Consider the following 17,198-nt stretch of genomic DNA (forward strand, 5'->3'; position numbering starts at 1 on the left):
CCTTTTGATGTCCTGTTTTAATTTTGGCAGCAGCCAAAAGTAACATGGTGCCAAATCCAATAATTTTTTTGGGTTATTTATTGAAAGTTGCATCTCTCAATCTGTGTAAACACTTGTGGTAGTAGCTTGCATTAACAGGGACATATTGCAGAATGAATTTGGATTGAGGAAAAAAAAAAATATAGTAAAATTTGGTGTCATCAAAAAATGCAATTGGCATGACCCTCAGATGTGATTTTGACTACTGAGCCTTTTTTTTTTTTTACAATGATTTCCAATTGGGAAATAGAAATTGGAAACCATGGAATCCAATTAGAACCCATGGTCTCTGGTTACTTCTAAGACTCATCACCGTTACAAATTTTGTTAAAACTTTAGGATCTGACACAATTTGCTCAAACAACGTGGATAAAATGAGGACTCAGTACTGTCTTTGTGCGTGCTCATCTCATGCCCCAATTCTTAGTCGAAATGACCTAAATGAAAGACGCATTTCCTCAATTTCTTGAATGGTGAGTCATCAATCTGATCGAGTGATTTGGACTTCATTAATGTTTGAATATTTCAGAATCTTGATGTGTGATTCATTCTTTCTTCAGGCAAAGAATTTCCCTCATGAAGCCTTTGAAACCACGGCTGAAGTCCAGATTAGAGTACCCCATCTAACAGCGGGGAAAGCAGTGATTGACAAGTCGAGGCGTTTTCTTTCTGATTGTTTTGTGTCATCGAGGAGGGGGATGTTTAGTTTAGGTAGGATGTTTATTCCCCATCCCACTGTGTTTTTGAATCGGAAAAAGAGATTGTGATCTAAAAACAGTGGCAAGTCAGTGTGACAACTTCAAGGGTCACAGCAACCTCAAAAACAGTGTGACAGCCTCAAGAGTCCTTGAGGTTGTCACAGACATTCTCTCAGATATGCCAGACAAGCTGTACTTACTACCTGGGAGTCTAAAATAAATGCTGATGGAACTGATATTCGGGTGACATTCAAGCCAAATGGACCCAATTTCAGCGAAGTCCGGACAGTCTGTGACAGCCAAATCCTCTGTTTGCACCTTCACGATGGTGGGACTGTTAGTAACCCTGGGTATAACCTCCATGCACATGCACACTGTGTGGTGACCATTCAGGTGTGAACCAACATAAGCACAGGGGTCGAGGTGTGGCACCCACACCACATGGAGGAATGCCACCAATCTTATGTTACCAGGCAGTAATAGGTGGTAGATGACTCTCATCAACAGGTGAAATACCACCACTTTGCTTATTGGGGGCTTAAAGTGGTGGAACCCATATTTAGTCTCCAGAGCTAAGTTCCAGTCAACCCTTCCCCATCTCTTCCATCATGCAGTATGACTGATGACTTCTGAGGTTATGATGAACATCATGGCAAGATCTAATCTTCCTTACATTTCAAGAGTACAGCTCTAAAACGGTATTCACAGGCTGGCTGCTAGTTAGTACACCGGACCGAACCTATTGGTAACTCTCTAGGAGGCTTCCGGATCAGCTAGTGTATAATCTTGCTACCTCTACTCTGCCAGATAGTGACTGGAGGGAGTCTGAGTAGTGTGTATGCGGGGGGGGAGGCATTGTCGAGGCCACGCTATGTCAAGGATCTGGGTATATTCTTACCATGTGTATGCCATATCCAAAAATTTCATTTCTTCATACAGCATGTCCCACCCACTTTTTCTTACTATTGAATACACCATGAATTGTCAAACTAATAGAGCAAGCTTATCTGCAAAAAGATGTAAACCTCCCAAGCACTTCCTAATTCATTTCACAAATATACGTGGTCTCAATTCTAATCTCAACGATGTCCATTTCCACTTGCAGTCTGCCAAACCATGTGTACTTTTTCTGATAGAATCTCAGTTATCAGTTGATTGGACCACTGCTCATCTCAGTTGCCCAAATTATTCGCTGTCTGATTCCTTTCATTTCACTACCTCAAAGCTGGTACTTGTGCAAATGTCCATTCCGATACTCCCTGTCAGAGACTTGGTAATTTGGAATCTCCTCATTTCGATCTTCTCTGGCTTAAAATCTCTCTATCTTATTATGTCAAATTCATCTGTTGTCTCTACCATTCTCCCAACTCCACTAATCACTTGGAACTCTTTGACTTCCTCTCTTTGCAACTTGACTTTCTCCAGTCCAACTTTCCTAACAGTGAGGTAATTTTCCTTGGTGATTTTAATGTTCACAACTCCAGCTGGCTTCCGTTTTCTAGTCACGCCGACCCATCTGTTCGAGATGCTGAGGCTTTTGCAATTACTAATGACTTTGCACAGATTGTTCATTTACCTACAAGAATACAGGACAATCCTAACCATGCAGCCAACCCGCTTGATCTTTTTCTCACAAACAATCGTTCTAAGTACACGGTCGAAGTGAGTGGCCCTTTAGGCACCTCAGATCACAACTTGGTGATTATCTCTTCTCCAATGGAGCCTTTATCTAATGGCTATTCCTAACATCGTATTGTTTGACATTACAAGAATGCAAAATGGGATGATCTGCAAGATTTGTTTTCTTCTTTTCCTTACTCAGATTACTGTTTCAAAACTTCTGATGTCAACGTTTGCTCAGATCGTGTCAGTGAAATTATTCTTGTAGGAATGGAATCCTTTATCCCACACTCCACTTTAAAATCTTGTCCTTTATCTAAACCCTGGTTTTCTAACAAGTGTGCTAAGGCTGTTCAAAAGAAGAATGTTGCATATCGTAATTGGCTTGTTTCAAAATCTTCAGTTTCATTTTCTGCCTACACCAAAGCTCGCAACAATTGTAAAGCAGTTATTAATCAGTTCAAACTAGATTTTGAACAGGCTAAGAGTAGAAAGCTTGCTTCTTGCACTAATGGTAGCCGACCATTCTGGTCTGTTGCCAAAGCTATTGGCCGCAACTTTTGCCCATCTCTGCTCCCACCTCTGTCCAAACCAGATGGTTCTGTTGTCACTTCAGCCAAGAATAAAGCTGACCTGCTATCATCCCATTTTCTTCCAACTCATGTATTAATGATCTTGGTAAAACACCTCCCACCATTCCCAACATTTTCCATTCAATGCCTCCTGTGGTCTTCCGTCAGAAGGATTTTGATGAATCTGGATGCTAAGAAAGCTCCAGGTCTTGATGGTATTTCTCCACTTGTTCTCAAAACCTGTGCTCCTGAACTTACTCCTGTTCTTTGCTGCCTTTTTTTGACTTTCTTATTCCAAAGGTGTTTTTCCTTCTTCTTGGAAATTTGCTCATATCCAGCCAGTTCCTAAAAAGGGTGACAAATCCCTCCCATCAAATTATCGTCCCATTGCAATTACTTATACTCTTTCTTAAGTAATGGAGAAATCAATTCACCACCAACTCTTAAACTACCTAGAAACCTTCCAACTGATCAATGATTGTCAGTATGGATTCCGTCAGTGTCGATCCACTGGTGATATTCTGGCTTATGTTACCCATTTATGGACAAATTCAATGGAAAAGTTTGGGGAAACACAAGCAATTTCTCTTGACCCCTCAAAAGCTTTCGAAAGGTCTTCTAAACAAGATTCCATATTATGGTTTGCCAAACGTTTTTTTGCAATTGGTTATCCAGTTTTCTTTCTGATCACTCACTGAGGGCGATGGTAGACGGCTCTATGTTTTCTAACTTTTCCATTAATGCTGGTGTCCCCCAAGGTTCAGTTCTTTCTCTCACTCTTTTCCTCTTGTATATTAATGACCTTCTTCCATTGATGGAAATCCTATCCATAGTTTTGCCGATGATAGCACGTTGCATTCCACTTTCCACTTTGAGAAACCTTGCCCTGCTCAATCAACTTCAACTTCTCGAATATCTGCTACCAATTCCTTAAATGTCAATCTCCAGGTAATTCTCCAGTGGGGCAAAGACAATTTAGTTGATTTCAATCCTTCTAAAACTCAGTCTTCTCTTATATCTCGCAAAAAGGATTCTTCATCTTCTATGCTTATCTTTGGTGACACTCCAATTTCTTAGCAAAATGAAGAGGCTAATATCTCTTTTGGGGATAACCCTGATTTCTAATCTCTCTTGGCACAAGCACATTACAAATATTGCTTCCTCTGCATCTAAAAAACTTGGTTTTCTCTTTCACTCTCGGCATTACTTTTCTTCCAAACAGCTGTTCACTCTGTACAAATTTCAAATCTGCACTACCATAGAATATTGTTCCCACATCTGGGGTGGTGCCCCCAAAACCTCTCTCTGGCTTCTAGATTCCATTCAGAAGCAGTTAGGTTAATTAATGACTCCTCTCTAACAGAGTCTCTTCACTTGCTGTCTCATAAACGTATCTGCTGCATGCCTTTTCTACAGATACTTCCATGGGCACTGTTCTTCTGAATTTGCTTCTATAATTCCTGCTCTCTCTTTCAAAACATTCCAAACACATGCCGCCACCAGCCAACATCTATTTACTATCTAACTTCAAACTCACAGAACCAACTTTTCATCTTCCTCGTTTATTCATTCAGCTGCCATTTTCTGGAACAACCTTTCTTCGTATGTATTTCCTGAAATATTACAGTCTACAGAAGTTGAAGTCTAATGTCAACAAATATCTTCTTTCGTCTTCTCAACCCAAGTATGGTACTAAGTACTATAGGTTCTATGCCTCTCGTGTTTGGGGTTTTCATAAAAAAAAAAAAAAAAGTTGGGGAAAAACACCCTAGGCATATCAACCTAGGAGGACAGTGAGCAGAGTCACAGCTTGTCAATCACTGTTTTGCTAGTGATAGCATTATCTCCATGAACTTTGAGCATTTCATGTTTCTGTGACTGACTTTGATTCTTATAACAAAATTTAATGTTTGTTTGTTATGCCCCAATTCTTAGTCAAAATTGCTTTAAGCAACCTAAATGAAAGAGGCTTTTCCTCAATTTCTTTAATGCTCAGTCATCAATCTGATCAAGTGATGTAGACTTCATTAATGTTTGAATATTTCAGAACGTTGATGTGTGATTCATTCTTTCTTGAGGCAAAGAATTTCTCTAATGAATCCTTTGAATCCTTAATGAGCATTTCATGTTTCTGTGGCTGACTTTTGTGCTTACAACAAAATTTAATGTTTATATATTGTTTAGATGTCAGCATTATCAGTACATAAAACAAATGAAAAACACAGGTATCAATTCAAAGCAGTTTTCTGTTTGATTGACACAGAAAAGAAATTGAAACTTGATGTGGGTATGCTCAAACGATTTTGTTTTAAGCTCCACTGACAGTCATTTAGCTACTGCTATGCATTGACAGTCATTTAGCTACTGCTATGCTTAACAAAGTTTGATCAAAATTTTTTGATCAAACTTTGTTAAGTAACTAAAATATGCTAAATCAACTGTATAAAAGCCAATTTTTGAGTATATATTATTTTGGAAGAGGGGAATTCTCTAATAATAAAATATTAGGTGCTGGTAAAAAAAAAGGAAGTTATTCATTTTCATAAAATGCATATTTATTTCATTTATTTTAGTAGCTACATTTAAAAACTGCACAAAATATTTGCATGTAATGAAAATATTCTGTATTTCTATTACAATTAGATATGTGAGGAAAGGGGTATTTTTTTAGCATTCTCTGACTGTGATTTTCAATGTGCACTATTGGTGGCTGTCATAGGTACAAACAGCCACATGAATATCAGTATTTTAGGGTGACTTGACCCACCAGTAAGTTTTATCAGTTCGTGCTATTCATGTAAAATGAATGCAAGTACAGAAAAACAAAATAATAATAATTGCCTCCCACCACATTTGATGAATTTCTTAAAGTACAATTCCTATGGGCTATATATTTGCACAAGGTTATTTGAAAACTTTTCATAATACTCTATTAATTGATAATTTCGAGTACAGCCACTCCCCAACTTACATAAGCGTTGCGTTCCATGGAACTCTACGTAAGTCATAATTTTATGTAAGTCAGAATTTCCCTAAATGCTTATGCAGCACTCAAATTTGATTGAACAAAAAAAAAAAATGTTTGTCGGACATGTAAATAGAATTATTTATTATTTTTTTTTTCTCATGTGCAGGAAAATTTAAAAAGTGTACAAAATTACAAAAATTTGAAAATTATAAAATTACAAAAAGAGAGAGGAGGCAGGCATAATGGCAGAAAGTTTTACTTTTTTTCCAGAATTAACTCTCCAGCTGATAAGCACACCACTGTGGAGATTTAGAAGGAGTTTTTTCCAACACATCACAAAATTTCTTTGCAGCTGCAAAGAATCGGCACTGGCGACTTCACCACATACTTTAATGTTTTGGAATTTTTGGTTTTAATGCTTTCCACGAACTTGGCTTGGGGTTTGCCATACTTATCCTTAATATCTTCATAAATACTCCTTGCTTTTGCTTGAATGGCCATTGGACTCAGGGGCACTTGCTTCTGCTGATTTTCCATCCATATTATTAATAGCTTTTCACTCTTCGATATAGCACCTGAACGCTGTTTTGTGATCACTGTTGATCTTAAATGCGTTGATCCATTAACATGTTCTTTTATACGTGCACTGTCCCTTAAAATAGTATTGACTGTTGAAGCAGGACAAAGTTTGCCATCTAATTCCATGCAATAGATGGCAAACTTTGTCCTGCTTCGTACTTCTTAATTAATCATCTTCATTTCTAAATCAATTTTGTTTTGATTCCTAGCACTGCCAGCACTTATACTTTCCTTTGGTCCTTCCCTTCACCATTGTAATAAGTAAATAAGAATGAAGAGAAGATTTTGAAAATTTATGTTTTTTATATGATTGAAGATTTCAGTGAAGGAGACTAATACCTTAATGTAAAAACCCACAGAATTACAGTTATTGGTATTATTGCAAATGCAATAAGATCGAGTTTACTACCCATTTATAATAGATTGCGCTAACAGAAAAGCCTAATATACCAAGGTATAAATTGTTTTTATGGTTTTTGTTAGTGACCTCCAGAAATGTGTTTTAGAAAAATATCACAAAGGCATTCAAAATTGATTCTTATAACAGAACATATGATAACGATGAAAGTATAGTGCAATTTCCATTATAAAAATGGCCTTTTAAAGAGATAAATAGCTTAGTTATATAGCGAAAATTTCAACTTCCGCGGTCTTGGAACGAATTATCAAAGAAAAACAATGTGCTATTGGATTCACATTATGATATTTTCATGATACCTCATGATTTATTTCATGATTTATTCCTATGGGATGCAAAATACATTTTTACGATTTTTTTAAGTTGCGCCTGCTGGAAAAAAACATACGTAAAGTTGAATTTCCGTAAGTCTAGTATTATGTAAGCCGAGGAGTGGCTGTACTTTGTTACTGAGAATAAGTTATTTTAGCAATAGATTTTTCTGTTTAATTTTACTCTTTTTTACATTTTTTTTTACTAAAGACCTTTCAGAAGTTAGTGTATCAGTACAAAAAACAAAATCTCAGCTTAAAGCAGAAAGAAAAGCACAGCAAGAGTCTCAGAAGGCAGCTATCACTCTAAAAGAACCACCTAAAACAGATGAAAAGTCATCACATTTGGCACATATATCTAATTCTGTAGCGAGCACCAGTGAAGACAGCCAGGTTAATCATGAATCAGGTAAGTAAACTAATTAAATTTATCAAAATTTTCACATATGTGAGGTGCGGCCAGAAAGTTTCAGGAACAACCCTAAAGTAAGATAAAATTTAATTTACCAATTATTTGCTTTTGTCCTCTTCAACCCTTGCGCAGCTCTACATGAAACCGTTCTCTTCTGCCATGATTGGAAGCATTTCTGGAACTTGTTTAGTGATATTAATTTTAGTTCTCTGTGTACCTCAGTTAATCCAAAGATTCAGAATATATCTGACAGAAAAATTAATCTTTCATTTGGGACATTTTCCTTGCATACCTGATTTGGTTTCATGTGGAGAACTGAAGGGGGAGATTCTCCAACGCATTACAGCCTAAAAAAATGTGCAACTTGATAAATGTTTGTGGTACTTTCTGGAACAGGACATGATCTAGCTAAGAAGGATGTCTTTGTGAGTGCTAAGTGCAGAGAGTCTCAAGAAATTATGTGCCAACTCAGCATTTTGATGGGCATCTCTGAAAGTTTGAAGAATAGGGTAGACACCCTCGAAGGAATTAAAATGGAGGCCCCACAAGCTCTCAGTTACCCAACTCAGTGCCAGAGTTCACTCTTGTGCATCGGGCAACACAGTGGCAATCTTCAGGGCAGAATGCGCTGGTCCCACAGGAACTAGTTATTGTTGGTGACTATTGTCAGGGAGATGAGAAAAATATTGTGCAAAAAGGATAGGTGGAACAGGACCAGGGTATGTCTGCCAGGGGCAAAAGTAGATGATGTTGTAGAGCAGATATATTTTAAGGGCACAAAGGGTGATATTGTTGTAGATGTTGGCAATAACGACATTAATCTGCAGACTTACTTAGCAAGTACAGGTCAACGTTGAAAAGAAAGTCGCAAATTGTGGTTAAATTTGAATGTGTCTGCAATTCTCCCAAGACATGATAGGAGGGAGTATATGATGAGAGGCTTGTCAATCAATCTGGCTCTGGAGAGATTGTGCAAAGCTCATAAGTAGAATTTTTTTTCAGCATGGTCTGTGCTTGTTAACAGGAGAGATTGTTTCTACAGAGATGGGGTACACTTAAATAGAAAGAGTGCAAGAATATTTGCTGATGCTATCGAGGCAGTGTTAAGTGGGTCAGAAAACCACTAGCTTGGGGGGATTCGCAGACCAATACTTTAACAGTAGCTGCAGGCAGAGGTGGAAATAATCCTTGCACTGCTTCTATTGGAATGAGCAGCAGCCTGGAAAGCAAGTTGCTGGGGATTTCAGAAACTGCTGGGAGTCATGAAACAAGTAAATACATGGGCTGTGTTATGATAAATAAGAATAGGTGTATGTATACTTGCATGTACATCAATGCTAGGAGTATAGTAAATAAATATGATGAATTTGAGGTTGTGGTGAAGACATCGAAGGTAGATATTGTGGAGATATCAGAGACATGTGTCACACAGATAAGGAATGCAGAATTGGAATTTGGCGAGTACAATGTGTACAGACAGGATAGAAAGGGAGGTGGGGTCATGCTGTTAGTTAAGAAACAAAATCTAAGGAAGTGCATCCAGCTGACATGGGTGGACAGTGCAATGTTGAGTCATTTTGGTGTGACATAAGCATTGGGAAAGCAAAATTGAGAGTAGGAGAGTATTATAGGCCTAATGACTCTGATGTGTATAATGAGCAACTATAAAGAGAAATAGTGTGTGCCAATAATTCAGATTGTCTTATAATGGGGGATTTTAACTTCCCAGATATTGACTGGAACTTGTGGGTTGGTCACTCGAACATTAGAAAGGCTTTTGTGGATTTATTGGATCATTGTTTTCTACATCAGCATGTTCAATAGGCAACTAGAGGGAGTAATACTCTTGATCTGATTATCAGCAGTGATTATTCATGCATTAAAAATTTACAGATAAAGGAACCACTAGGAGGCAGAGATCACAGAGTACCGATGTGGGATTTAATTAAAGATGTAACTATCATCGGGGGTAAAGGGATGGATTTTTGCATTCGTAAAGGTGACTACACTGGTCTGACTGTTTTTAAATTCTATACAATGGGATCAACTGATGATGTTACCAACAGCAAATTCTAAATGGGAAGCATTCAAGGAGGTAATCTTGGAAGCTACTTGGCTTTTTGTCCAAACTAAGAAATACTTTTCAATATTTAGGCCTAAATGGATGGCAGATAAACTAATGAGACTCATGGCAGAGAAGAAAAATGCATAGGATGCATATAAATTATCAGGTGACACAGATGCTTATGGCAGATATAAGATATTCTGTAAAGAAGTCACAAGGGACATTAGGCAAGCAAAGGCAGATTATGAGAAATCTTTGGCAAAGGATGCAAAGAAAAACAGCAAAGAGTTCTTTACCTATGTAAACTCTAGAAGGAAAGGGATGAATCAGATTGGATCACTGGATATCGATGGTTCAACTGTTGATGATCCTGCTCAGGTGGCTAACAAACTAAATGAATATTTTGCATCTATATATAGCACCTGGGGTGGATGGGATCTATCCAGTTATATTAAAGGATGCAGCAAAGGAAGTAAGCAAACCCCTAGCCAAAATTATGAAAGCTTCCTTGGACTGAGGGGAGATCCCCATGGACTGGAGATGTTCAAATGTGACCCCAATTCACAAAGGAGGATCAAAGGGTGACAAAAATATTACCTGTTAGTTTAACTTCTGTTCCAGGGAAAATGATGGAGTCACTGTTTAAAGAAGCACAGCAGGATCATCTAGCTAAGACTGCAGTTATAGTTCAGACACAGCATGAATTTGTTAAGTGGAAGTCTTGTCTGACAAATTTTATTGGATACTATTATGTGGTTACAAAGGAACTGGATGAAAAAAATAATTTTGATATCATATACTTGGACTTTAGGAAAACTTTTGATACTGTTCCACATGGAAGACTACTGTACGAATTAGAGCAGTATGGCATTAAAGGCAAGTTGCTACAATGGATAAAAGGATGGTTGAGTGGAAGAAGACAGATTGGTAATCAATGAACACTGCTCTTCGTGGACTAATGTTATTAGTGGAGTCCCCCAGGGTTGGGCCCAGTGTTGTTTTCTGTATTTATCAACGATATTGATGAAAGCATATCAGGATTAATTTCTAAGTTTGCAGACGATGCGAAGGTTGTCAGGGTTGTCAATGACTGTAATGATAGCATACTACTGCAATAGGATCTAGAAAAGTTGAACAGATGAGCTGAGAGGTGGCAACTGAAGTTTAACATTGACAAATGTAAAGTACTGCATATGAGTGGTAGTAACCCCAGAGTAACATGCCAACTATGTGATACTACACTCAGGGTAGTAGAGAATGAAAAGGACCTGGGGATAATTGTGCAGTCACATGAAATTTTTTGAGCAGCAGTGCAGGCAGGCTGCAAGAGTAGCTCATATTGTCTTGTCAAAGATATACAGAAATTTTGCTAGCAGGGATAAGAGGGCGATTGTCCCTTTGTATGAGGCAGTGGTCTGGACACAACTTGAGTATTGCATACAGGTCTGGAGGCCTCATTTTAGGGAGCATGTAGAGTTTCTGGAATGGTACAGAGAACGGCAATGAGATTGCTGAGTGAAACACAAGGTTGTTGTTACCAAGAAAGACTTAAGTTTTGTAAATTGCAGTGTCTAGAAACTAAGCACCTGCAAGGTGATCTGATTGAGGTGTATAAGGCCTTGAATGGTTTGAACAAGCTCAATGCTGATGGGGTTCTTTCTCTTGCTCAGATTACTAACTTGAGGGGACATAAATTTAAATTGAGGAAAGACAATTGTAAATTTGTCTTTAGCCCTCAGGTGGTTGATAGTTGGAACAAACTTCCATCTGCAATAGTGGAGGTGGGAAACTTAAATAAGTTCAAAGCAGAACTAAACAAGCATTTGGAGTGAATGGATATGTGAAATGGGAACGGTTTTTTTTGGCTTATACTATATAAGCTTGCTTTCTTGCATCATATGCCTCTACTAATGTGAACGGTAATGCTAATGTGCCACATTTTGAGTCTTTATGGTAGTCCAGTATGTTAAAGGCACTAAAATCAATATCAACAAATGAGTTCCATATGTGCTTCCAGTTGTGGTGGACGAGAATGACTTCAGTACGTGTGACAAATGAGAAAACAGGTGTCCACTCTAAGCAGCCTTCCCCTAGACTGGTGCATAACATGAAGTTAAAACTCTGCATATTCTCAAAAGATATCATTGTAAGTCCCATTCAAAACAGAATTCAAAAATCTTATAAGATATATAAGAATATCAAAGATATATAAAGGGACAAAAACAAATAGTTGATTTCAATTTTGACTTAATTATAAAGTCATTCCTGAAACTTTCTAGACCGGAACCAAAAATGATTTGCATTTCATGTCATCCGCTTTATTCATGATCAAATATAGCACACAGTAGAGTAGCCCAGAATAGTTTCATTTAGAATGATATTGATTACAGTAAATTTTTTCATTTTATAGTAAGATTTGTTCAAGTTAAAAGCCTCTAAATTTTCAAGACGCTGTTCTAGCCTTCAAGGTTTGTAAACATCTTTCAAATGGTCTCTGCTGATATATTGCTTAGAACATGTTATGTTTTCCCATTGACGTTGTAGAGTTATTGAAATGATGTTAAAAAAACTTCCTCTTTGACATTCCCATCTGGTGGTATTAGATCAGGTTTGTGAAGTGGATGTGAGTAGTTTCTTCCTCTCAAAATAAAATGATTTCTGTATTGCTTACAGTAAGTTCATGGTCAGTATTGCAATGTGGGCTGTTGCATTGTCTTGTTTAAACCATTACCTTTTGAAACTTTTATCTTGGAGTGAAAATCATTATTGCAATAATTCTTGGTAAGTGGTAAACGCACATGGCCAGTAAAGTAGGGCCAGTGATCCCACAAGATAAAAGAACTTAAGTTCATTTGGCCATGGAATCCTAGGAAATATTGTTTGTTTGTATATCCTGACAATTTGGTTTCCTGATAGCTTTTTTTTCTTTCATTTGTATATCCTGACAATGGCTTGTGATCAAAAAACCAAATGTTTTGAAGAAAATTCTTGAAGTCATGCAGCATCACTCAGGTTTATGTGCGGTACACCTCCTCTGTTTCTTGGCAGTGTCATGTAATTCATTAGTATAGCCATTGTGATTTGATATGAAAACATCACCTATATACACTGTTAACTTGAGTGAAGTTCCTTTTGCATTCAATTCTTTTGTAATATAGTCTTGATAGCTACAAAATTTTAACAAAGACTACTCCTACAGATACATTGGTAATACTTGGTCTCCTTTCCTATCATTCTGCACTAAGTTTGATGGAACGTAGTTATAATAGTGGCTTTGATGGAGGCTGTTCTCAAAACTTCTGTTCATGTGCCATTCTAACTGCTTTACTGTTTGGTCCACCAAGCATTAAACTATGTGTAGGAAAAAAAAAAAACTCTACAATAAACACCTTTGCACAGATTTTGCATTGTATTTCACACAGTAGTGTATATAAAATAATAGACTTGTTTTTCAAAGTAGCCCAACTCGGGTCAAGTTCATGCACCTTGGAGAAGTATGCTTCCATCTTTTGGGTTACACTGCATTTTGCAGATTAGCATCTAATCATATTCTTCAAAGTTTCTTTTGTTAAAAAAAAAAAGCTTTATTATATGACACATTCCTATGTATGTCCTCAACTTGTTTGTTATCTGTACCTTGAAACAGATTTATGTATGGCCATTCAAGGTATGACCCTTCACAAACAAACCACTGTCAACTAATGTTCTGTGATAAAATCAATCACTAAACAGGATTTGCTTTGCTACTTTGAAAAACCAGGAAAAATTATCCTTTCAGGTTCTTTGTTAATTCACTTTTCCCTTTAAAAGTAAATAAATTAAGTAAACACTTAATTCTCAGGAAAGGTGAGAGAGAGAGAGAGAGAGATTATCATTTGTTTATTTGAGATCTGCTTAAAGTTTGTGGATTATGTCTGTTTTTCAAGGTCAGGACAATGCGTTTAGACATGTCTCATCCTTGCCTCCAGGGAGTAAGCTGTTCACTCACTTATGGCAGTCTGTTATTGTGAGCTGATAATAAATACATCTTCTTACATCTCATTATGTATCAAAATGTTGGAGTGCACTAAATTTTGAGCATGGGTGTGTTTTAAATTTTGCATTAAAATCAGCATTGATTTTTTTTAAAATAGTATATGGGGACTCTGCAATGGGCAATGTTCTGTGTTGAATTTATTCGAATTACCCACCTCTACTACATCAAATGGGAGTTTGTTCCAACACTCGACTGTCCACTGACTAAGGCAAATTTCTTCACATCTACCCTGCAGCCATCCTTTCTCAGTTTGAATGTATGCCACCTCATGCAGTCTGAGAAAGAGGAAGGATTCCATCAGCATTGAGTTTACTCAATCCATTCAAAGCCTTAGACACCTCAACTGTGAGCTGTACTGGCACCTGTCTGCACTGCTCAGAGAACTTCATATCTTACTGCACAGTTACCTCCAGATCTTTTTTATTCTCTGTTATCCTGAGTATGGTGCCACACAGTTGATAGCTTATTTGCAATTACTGCTCCCCATATGGAATACTTCTCTCATTTATCAGTATTAAACTTTTTTTTTTTTTTTGTTCCACTTTGCAGCCCATATGCCTAATTTGTCTAGATCTTGTTGCAACAGCATATGCTGGTTACTGTGATTACCCATCCTGCCAACCTTTGTATCATCTTCAGACTTAAGCATTAAGCCTGATATGCCTTCATTAATATTACAGCAGAATCTTGATTAACCGGGACACTTCAAGACTCCAAATTTAAAAAAAAAAAAAAAACCAACCTGAAATTATAAAATTCAAGTAATAACTAGAATAGGTATAAAGAGATGTTTTGCAAGTCGTAAATGAGCGACAAGAAGCGGGGGTTGCATATCTTGCAATCCTCGCTGTCTTCACACCCATCGCTCAAAAAAAAGAGACCAAATGTTTAGTTTGTTTTAGTGCATCATATAGATTGTTGTGTTCCGTCTCACTACAAAAGGACAAATTTTGTTTCGTTATTTATGGCAGGAATGTCAGAATTTTTTTTTAGTAATTTTTTTTTTTTTTTATTTAGAAATCACGAAAATGATGGGCAAATGCAAGAGAATTAAACAAAAACTTGAAATTATTCAAAAGTCTGAAAACAGTGCACCATTAAATCTCTAAAGAACCATTATAATGTTGGTGACCAAACCATATGTGACACTGTAAAAAATAAAGAGGCTAAATTAAGGGCTGATTTTAAATCTAGAAATTTAAAATCGACATCGTAAAAAATAAAGGGAAACATCGTATTGGACATGTGAGTAGTATGTGGTAAGTTTTTTCATTTTTTTATCTATCGGCATACTTTTTATATAGGTTGCTGAATATTTTTCGATACAGTAAGTCCCCGACTTATGTAACGTTTTTTATATTTTTTTTTTATATGACTGAAGATTTCAGTGAAGGGGACATACATTTCACCATAATAACTTAAAAAGCAACAGAATTCCAGCTATTGGTATTATCGCAAATGCAATAAGATTGAGTTTACTATCCTTTTATAATTAGATGCACTAACAGAAAAGCCCAGTAACCCGGAAAGTGCAAATTGTTTTAATTGTTTTTTTTTTTTTTTTGTAGTGATCTCCAGAAAGGTGTTTTAGTAAAATGTGAGCTTGCGGATAATAGTGAGTTTTTGCCTTAACCCTGTGAAGTTTGTTTCAGAAAATTTAATTTTGATTGTTATCATGGTGCAACTAAGAGAATAAGTGACAGCGGTACTAATAAATCTATCAAGAGGAAAGCGATCGAGTTGGATCAGAAAATTAAAATAAGGATGTATGAAAATGGCCAAACATTAACAAGTATTGCGCAGAATTCAGATTTGTCAGTGGCAACGCTGAACACAATAATAAAGGAGAAAGACAGAATATGAGAAGCGGTGAAGCAATTGGCACCAATGAGGTCAACTATAATAACCAAGGCTACAAAATACAAATCAGTTTTTACAGTACAATAACATGCATTTTTTCTTCCTTTTATGTTTTCTTTTCTTATGTGCCACTCTGGCTACTTCACCACTGTCCCCAAATAAAGTTTTTAATTGAACTAATTAAAAATATATATCTTTCTTTTTTTTTTTTTTTTTTTCATTCTTCTGAGGATATTGTGTGATTTTTGTAATTTTGGCATATCAGGGATATAGTAGTAATATTTTTTTTGTCATTCCCGAGTTTGTAAAACTTGACTTACATAAGAAGTTTGCGAATGTATCTCTTACATATGTTGGGAACTAACTGTATTTTTGGATTAACCGGGAAATTGATTATCAGGGAATTTTTTTTTTTTACCATCTAACCTGGAAAATCAAGAGTCTACTGTATTAATAAATATAGAAAACAGTGAGCGCAGCGCAACCTTGTGGGACACCGCTAATAATATTAGTCCAAGAAGAGCAGTGCCCATTGATAACCACTCTGTCTTCTCCCCCTCAACTATTCCTTATCTCTAGCAATAACAACTTACCTATAATGCCACACTGCTCCAATATGTACAGCAGTCTTTTACATGCAACATTACCAAAAGCTTTTCTGAAATCCAAATATATAATGTTCAAAATAAAATTTTGAATCCAGTTGCAAAGTGTGGCAAGTGTGCAGCAAAAATTCTGGACAATTAATAAAGAGTTCTCCATTAAAGTTCTGAAATGCTTGAAATCTGAACAAAAAAAACAGAAAGGTGGAATTGCAGACTGTCTGCTTCACCATGATAATGCGCCATCACATTTGTCACTACTTGTACAGAGTATTTTGGCCAAACACAGAATGTTCAAGTTCAGCAACCCCCATCTGCACTAAATATGCTTCCATAGGACTTTTTTTTTTTTTTTTGTGCACTGAAAAAAATCCTGAAAGGACATCAGTATAATGACATACAAACAGTAAAGAGTAATGTGACTGCCCATGCTTTTGTTTAATTTTTAAATCAGCTTTCCAAAAGTGCTTTCAAGAGTGGGAAAATCATGTTATTTGAGAGGGGGATTAAGTCATCCGCCTCCATAAGTTGTCACTTTCTCGTATGTTAAAGATATGTTTTGAACAGACCCTCATATGATTAAACTAAAAGTAAGCTGAATTAAATGCCATGTCCAAATTATAAAACTTTTATAGTTTAAGCTCCTGCTTAATGTACTCTTAAAGGAGATAGGTTACTGTAATGCACATGCCTTGGTTTACCAGTTCTTAGTGATTTTATGTTATATGTAATTGGAAAATTAACATAAAATTTCCTAAAACAAAACGTGGATTTAAAGGGCTTTTGTTGACGATTAGTAATTTTGACTTATTCTTGTATAAACTTCCTCTCTTGATTAAGAACAGTAGTGGTCCCATTGTGAATAAAAAAAAGTATTTTAACTCTTGAATGAAGAAGTTAAAAGTACAGTTTAAGCTATTGAAACGTGTTCTAATCATATTCAAATATTGTATATTACATGTTTTATTAGGGACACTCCAAACTATTACCTTTATCCCCCACCACTTGTGTGATGTTG

General features: G+C 36.5%; 1 protein-coding gene across 1 annotated transcript in view; it reads left to right on the forward strand.

Moving 5' to 3' along the window:
* eIF2Bdelta (eukaryotic translation initiation factor 2B subunit delta) overlaps positions 1–17,198 on the forward strand; it is a 139,994-nt gene that overhangs the window by 22,518 nt on the left and 100,278 nt on the right. The window contains exon 4 of the mRNA XM_090385680.1: positions 7,417–7,614. Coding sequence (XP_090241806.1) covers positions 7,417–7,614 — 198 coding nt within the window. The remainder of the gene's footprint in view (positions 1–7,416; positions 7,615–17,198) is intronic.

Source organism: Mastigoproctus giganteus, chromosome 12, assembly GCF_048544385.1.
Source record: "Mastigoproctus giganteus isolate SK-2022 chromosome 12, ASM4854438v1, whole genome shotgun sequence".
In the NCBI taxonomy this organism is placed as follows: domain Eukaryota; kingdom Metazoa; phylum Arthropoda; class Arachnida; order Uropygi; family Thelyphonidae; genus Mastigoproctus; species Mastigoproctus giganteus.